Source organism: Hordeum vulgare, chromosome 5H (genome assembly GCF_904849725.1).
Source record: "Hordeum vulgare subsp. vulgare chromosome 5H, MorexV3_pseudomolecules_assembly, whole genome shotgun sequence".
NCBI classification, from domain to species: Eukaryota; Viridiplantae; Streptophyta; class Magnoliopsida; order Poales; family Poaceae; genus Hordeum; species Hordeum vulgare.
The window spans coordinates 332,558,817-332,565,453 of record NC_058522.1 but is presented as its reverse complement, the minus strand read 5'-3'; the positions used below and the strand labels follow the sequence as shown (position 1 = coordinate 332,565,453).

Here is a 6,637-nt window from a genome sequence, read left to right as displayed (position 1 = left end):
CAGCTACGGTGCCGCCAGCCACCGTCGTTTCGTTGCCTTGGATTCGGTTGTGCGCGTGGGCTGGGAACCGTTCTCTATGATATGTTTGTTCCATCACATTAGCATACACCGTCTTTATTTCTTGAAGATATATGTGTGCCACACGTATAACTGCACGCATCAAAACGTATCTTTGAGCTAATGTAACCAGGTTTTGGTCTATGTCATTTACGTACAGACATATGACACAACTTGAGTTGATTCAATATAATGTTGCATCTTGCTTTTTTCCTCTATGGGACTAGATACGAGTGATCAACCTCTCCAGTAATCCCCAGCAACTGAGACAGGGTTTCTTTGATGTAAACTAATTGTCCCCATTTCTTGTCCTGCAGGGTGTTGGTATTTCTTAAAAGGTGAGCTCCTTCCCTATGGGTTTTCCTTATGACAACTAAGGATATTCTACGAACGGATTTTCTCATGCCAAAGTCATTCATCAAAGTGGTGGGAAGCTCTCAAAATGATTGCTAGAAGCCTAGGTCATATTGTGGAATTATTACTTTTCGAAGTGAAATATGTTAAACTGGTCTTCTTTTTGCTGCATATAATAATCCTAAAGGAAATCAACATGCACTAATTGTTCAGATTCCTAAGGTTGCAGGTTCATTGCCAATTTTCTTTTACTCCCAGTGTGCTCCCTCCTTCCTACTAGGTCACCCTGAGATGACGCTACATACTCCTTTTGTTGTAATACAACTACCAGTGGTTTCATATTCATGATTCTTACTTTCTATAATATTGGTTTCCCAATGGCAGAATATGCTTCTGGAGTAATGTGAATTGTTGCTTGTGTTACTCAGTGCCTTCAATGCTTGGTTCATCACCAAGGGGGTCATTTGCACAATTTCATCTTTGCAGTTTCAGTTGTTGCTGCCCTACAAGAATTTCAACTGGTAAGATATAACTTCATACATTAAGCGAGTGACATGTGGATCTATTTTGTGCTTTGTATTTACGAGTTAATGCACAATATGCTTCTGGCAACGTGCAACATTTCAGAGGTCTATTCTTTGCTTAGTTCTTTCGGCGGATATTCGTATGCTCGACTGATGGTCAAGGCATCAATTTGAAAATTATTATCTTATCCTATTTTGCTGATGCATGCGATGTTAGAACTACCACTTTTTCTTTTAATAGAAAATGTGTAAGGTAGTAATAAGATTTTTTTTAGGAATGTAAAACTAATAAGCATATTAATCTAGCATGGCAGCTATAGCACCTAAATACAAAATCATTCTTCCACCAAACCAACTATTGAATGCTTATTAGTAGTACTTTCAAATTTTCTAAATTGGTAATGCACATGCTAGGAATTTATATAGCATTCACATCGTTGTTCTAATAATACACGCATAGTTGTGTGACAAATATTTTACTTCAGGTTTGCCAAGTTGGAGACGGGTCCTAATTGATTGTTTCTGCATTAGATGATTTCAACGTGATATTTTTACTTTTAAAAAGGAATGCTTGCCTGCACATTACCCTTTCTGATCATGTTTTCATTGCACAATTGGACCATGCATGCGCAGGGAGCGCGGAACTCCTGTAGTGAGTGAGAACTGGATAGTCGATATCATTCAGAAGAAGGAAGCCCAGCCATTGGCTGCTTATGATATTGTATCGGATGTTGTTCCGGAGGGCAGAGGACTGCCGCTCGACAAGCTTGATCCAAGCGAGGAGGCCATCGAGACTTTGGCGGCAGAGGTAATCAGTTGCCTTTAACTTATGCACTTATAATTGCAGCTTCAGTCGGGTAATCAATAGCTCTGTTTTGGTTGGGCAGCTGAAACTTGCTGGCAAAAGATCGGTGCACAACGACTCTAAACTGGGCAAAGACGGCGGATGTATCTTTGAGAAGGATGGCATCATCTACAATTGTGTCTGTTCAATTTGCGACTTAGGATCCGAGACTAACCAGTATGTACTTCTGTGTTATATATCATGTGTGTTGAGGCCTTAGTGGAGGTGAAGTGTACACTGATTTGAGCACTTGCAAACTGTTCTATCTATGCAGGCTCTGCATTATGCAGCTGATCGTGCTACCTGAAAAACACCTGCACCTTTTCTACAAGAAGGGTCCAATTGGCCATGATCAGATGGCAGAGGAATGAGTCGAGGATTTTGGAAACCGTGTCAATGATGTTATCAAGGAATTTGCCCGTCTGTTCAAGGAGGTTACTGGAAATGATTTCGAGCCATGGGAGAGAGAAAAGAAGTTTGAGAAGAAGAGTATGAAGATGTACCCCTTGGACATGGTACATCTTTTAGTTTCTTTCTTTTCTGATTCCATGCTATGGAGTAGCACCCAGAAACATAACTATTTTTTCTCTCCTTATCAGGATGTTGGTTTCGATGTGCGTCATGGAGGTGCGGCACTTCGTTAGCTGGGTGCTGCAGCAGCACACTGCAAGCTTGACCCTGCCATTTCTTTTCTTCTAAAGCAATTGTGCGGCCAAGAAATATACAGGTGTCAGTTAACACATGTTCATGTTTCTTGGGGAATCGTTTAACTTGCTGAATAGTTTAGTCGCCTACAATTTAGTGGCCCTCTGTTTGTCGGAGAGATCATAACAAATATGATACCTACTGGTTTGTGTCACAGGTATGCTTTGACAGAGATGGCCCAGGATCTGCCTGACCTTCCTATTGGGATGCTTACAGATGCCCATTTGAAGAGAGGTTTGTTTTCCCTTCAACAATTCTTCTTGCTGCACCTGTATAATTCAATGAGGTAATAAAGTTACCAAATCCTGATTTGTTAGTTGCTTGATAAGTTTGTTGATTCTCAATTACATTAGATTAGTGAAATTGAAGGTTACCAAGTATGAACTCTGAACTACTCGGTGTGTCTTCTCCAAACAGTAGACACACTACTATATATAGGTTTTTTGGGGGAAATAATTGACCATTTGATTTTTAAACGTTTGCATCATGACTGCACCTGCAAGGATGAATATGTAGGGATGGATAAATAGTTAAATTAGCAGGGTATGTATGTATGTTTGTTTGTTTTAGAAATTCCAGCTCACATACATGCTTATTTTAGTAGTTGCACAAATTTACCAACTCATATTTATTGTCCAGATATTGATACTTCATAGATTAAAGTGACATCGACCCTCCAGAAGAAGGTGCAAAAGACCTTGTGTTTTGATCTTATCTATCAATCCCATATGAAGCGTTTCACTCTCAAATTGACTAGGCACCGAGTTCTCATAGCTTTTCACGATCTTCGTATAACTGATCAATCTTTCTTACCATTCAAGGTGTATGCACATTGGATATTTTCCATTCATGGACAACTTGAACAACTTATTAATGTTACCTTTCTTGATTTTTATTTTCAGGCTAAGGAAATGGTGCTCTTTCTTGTATTACATGGTTTTATTATAAGACACCATATTTGCAAGACAGAGTATTATCTTTTTTTCTCATTTCTCAGGCATTTTTAAGTGAATAGCCCGTAAACTTACAAGATATTTGTTTCTACATATATATTAGTATCCCTTTCTTCTGTTTTACATATCTTGTTATAATCTATTATACTTGACTGAGTTCTGAAACTGCCAAATTTGTAGACATGAGTTGTCTATTCACGTACTAAACAGGATTTGGACTCATTAGTACACATGTCTCTACTATCAAAGCAGGATCGAACATCGTGATGGTTCAACTAGAGCGATGGTTCGACCTCTCATTCGTTCGTCCCCCCACCCACGTTCTCCTATCACTGGTTTTTTTCCAACCCTTCGAAGACCAAACAGTTCAGTAAAGAAAACCAGATTTATGGTTCAACCTCTTTTTTTATACTGAATATACCGTGTGAGAAAGTATCATTTAATACTTGGAGAAAAATGGAAAATTATTTGCAACTGTCAAATCGTGTTGGCATATCACTAAGCCTAACCTAATGTGTCGTCGACTCATGTCATACTTGCATTGAAGTTTTTCTTTTAGAGGATTTACACCTGAAATCCGTTTTTTATCAATAAAAACGTGGATCTCAGTTTGGTTTCATATTATGCAGGATCTATATATGTTAGAGTTTATGAGGACAGGATTGATCTGCTAAGGGCTGCTATTGTTGGGCCTTCTAGAACTCCATATCATGACGGTATTTTCTTCTTTGATGTTCGTTTTCCTCCTGAGTACCCGCGATGCCGGTATGTTGGCACTTCACACCTGCCTCCCCTTATTTTTCCACTTTATTACCACCAATGCAATCTCTTAACAAAATCCTATCCGATATGCACAGAAAGTGTACTACCATTCAGGTGGGCTTCGGCTAAATCCAAACCTGTATGAGAGTGGAAAGGTGTGCCTTAGCCTGCTGAACACTTGGTGGGGTTCTGGATGTGAGAAGTGGAGCAAGTCAAATTCCACCATGTTGCAGGTGTTGATCTCCATCCAGGGCCTCGTGTTGAATAATAAACCATACTTTAATGGGCCTAGAGTGGTGGCAGTTAGAGACCAACGTTACATGTGCTCCGTGGTTTAAATGATTTCAGAAATACTTCATTTGATGCCTCTAACTACATATACTTTTAATTGGATGGATGGATGTGGAATAATTGCATCATATTTGCAGGTAGCAAGGACGCGTTGTATGTGTTGGGGTCCAGGTAATAATTAGCTTACTTACCAGATTACATTACTTCCAAAAGATAACCATCACGATAGAAAATCCCATCTGTATTTATGGACCTTGCAGAACATAGTACATTCAACATGCCTAGCTCTGAGTCCTTGTCCTCTCATCGATGTGATGTATGCTTTTATCCTAAAATTTCCATCAACTTTGCTTGTTTATTCAGGTCAAGTTAGGGTCGTATATACACCTAAATTTATATCACAACAATGCCCTATAGGGAGATAATTAACTGCGCAAGGGAAGACGCCTCAAAGGTAATTTTAACTCTGGAATTGTAGGACCACGATGGATGCGGGCAAGCTGCGTCTTGACGACTATGATTTTTCAGGTTTTACGATGTTTGCAGATTTTACCGAATGTCACGCAGATTGGTTTGGTACACCAACAACTCAATCACACTCTTTAGGACAAAGTGTACACATACTACATGGCTTTGATAAATTATATCTCTCTTCCTCTGAGTAGTATGCACCAAATTTCCATTCTTCATCGATATTGCAGCTTAAATAATATGTAATTTCTCTCAAAAGTTATGTACCTCACATACTTCTCTCTTAAGAGTTTGGAAATCTGTTGTGCATAGCAAGAGAACGAAATATATTTTTAATTAATTTTCCCTAAAAAAGATATCATGAAGATAAGAATATCTTAGAATATTCCGATAACATAAAACATTGTACCCCAACATTTTTCCTAAAAATATCACATGCTCTTTTTCAGTTGGAAACATATGTATATTCTTTTCTTCAAGTAGAGTCGGGAATACATTGTTGATCAACATATTTTTGATTAGTACTAAAACTGAGTTTTGAAGATGAAGATGGGGAGCTATTAGCTTATATCTAAAAGTCCAAATGATGGATGCCCTTCTGTGTGTTATTAGTCGTTGGATGTTAGTTCTTAATTTTTTTCCTTGAACTAATGATTCGTGAAATGTACGATGTAGACAATATCATGACTGGTTGGGGGATGACGCGACCTAGCAACACTAAGGAGTTACTACCTGCTTCTGCACTAAGTCACTGCTGGTCAAGACCTCCAGGTATGGACCAAGCATAATTCACGGTTGATTCTGGTGGTAAAGTTGTGGTGTTCGTATTGTTCTTTATCAAGTTGGTGCTTCTTTATGGCAACTACTCCATGTTTAATTCAATGATTTTTTCGGTTTATGGTAAGGAAGTGACACTTCATTAGATATATTCTCAGTGAAGTTACATTCAAAATATTAATATGCACAAAGCATACATTCTCAGTGAAGTTAGATCCAGTGATGTTTAATTTACAAATTCTCAAGGAAGTTACCTTCTCTGTCCTTTTAGTTCCGTTGTATTAACTTGTGCAAAGGAAATTGAAATTATTTTATATCTGGCAAAGCTTCTAAAATCAGTGAAGTCAGGGGTTAAAGTCACTGATGTTCTATAATATCTACATGATTGATTACAACACCGCTCATGTGCTTTGGTTCTTTACTATTTGGATACTTGTTTTACCCTGAGGTGGGCTAATGATTGGTAACGTATATTGCCAAACTGGTTTGCATATTCATCCATTCAGTTGCAGTATTAGGCTTGGCATTTAAGCTTACATTGTTGTCACCTGATGTCATTTAATAGCGTGCTACTAATTCATTTGTAACTAGCAAGCCTTAAAATATCTGTAGTAGCATCCCTTCTATTTTACATCAATGGGCTCTTTGATAGCTTTTTTAGAATGCTAAACTTAAAAACATAAGTACTGAACAAATCAACACAGAGGTTAGTAAAAAGTTTTTAAGAGGAGTTTTTTGTTTGCAGTTTGCACTAACAAAATCATGTGGCCATTCGTTTTGACCTGATCCAAGGTAAGGCCTATCAAAGTTATCTTCCATGTTGTAGTAATTGAATTATTTCTTTTGTATTCTTAGATGCCATACTGATGGGAACTTGGAAAGTAGATGATGGAGAGGCA

The 6,637-nt window shown here is 38.2% G+C and overlaps 1 protein-coding gene across 2 annotated transcripts; it reads left to right on the top strand.

Moving 5' to 3' along the window:
- The first annotated feature begins 363 nt into the window (after nucleotides 1-363).
- Nucleotides 364-2,720, top strand: LOC123398272 (protein ADP-ribosyltransferase PARP3-like). 2 transcript variants are annotated; one of them, XR_006610124.1, is made up of 6 exons: nucleotides 364-932; nucleotides 1,569-1,743; nucleotides 1,823-1,956; nucleotides 2,054-2,294; nucleotides 2,379-2,506; nucleotides 2,642-2,720. XR_006610124.1 is itself a non-coding variant. In XM_045092758.1 (5 exons), exons 1-3 carry the CDS (start codon nucleotides 1,561-1,563, stop codon nucleotides 2,148-2,150), a joined length of 414 nt encoding a protein of 137 aa, XP_044948693.1. In that variant the 5' UTR covers nucleotides 1,510-1,560; the 3' UTR covers nucleotides 2,151-2,294; nucleotides 2,379-2,506; nucleotides 2,642-2,720. The 2 variants fall into 2 exon arrangements, 1 of the variants encoding a protein (XP_044948693.1); XM_045092758.1 differs by lacking the exon at nucleotides 364-932 and having other exon boundaries at nucleotides 1,510-1,743.
- Nucleotides 2,721-6,637: the final 3,917 nt, after the last annotated feature.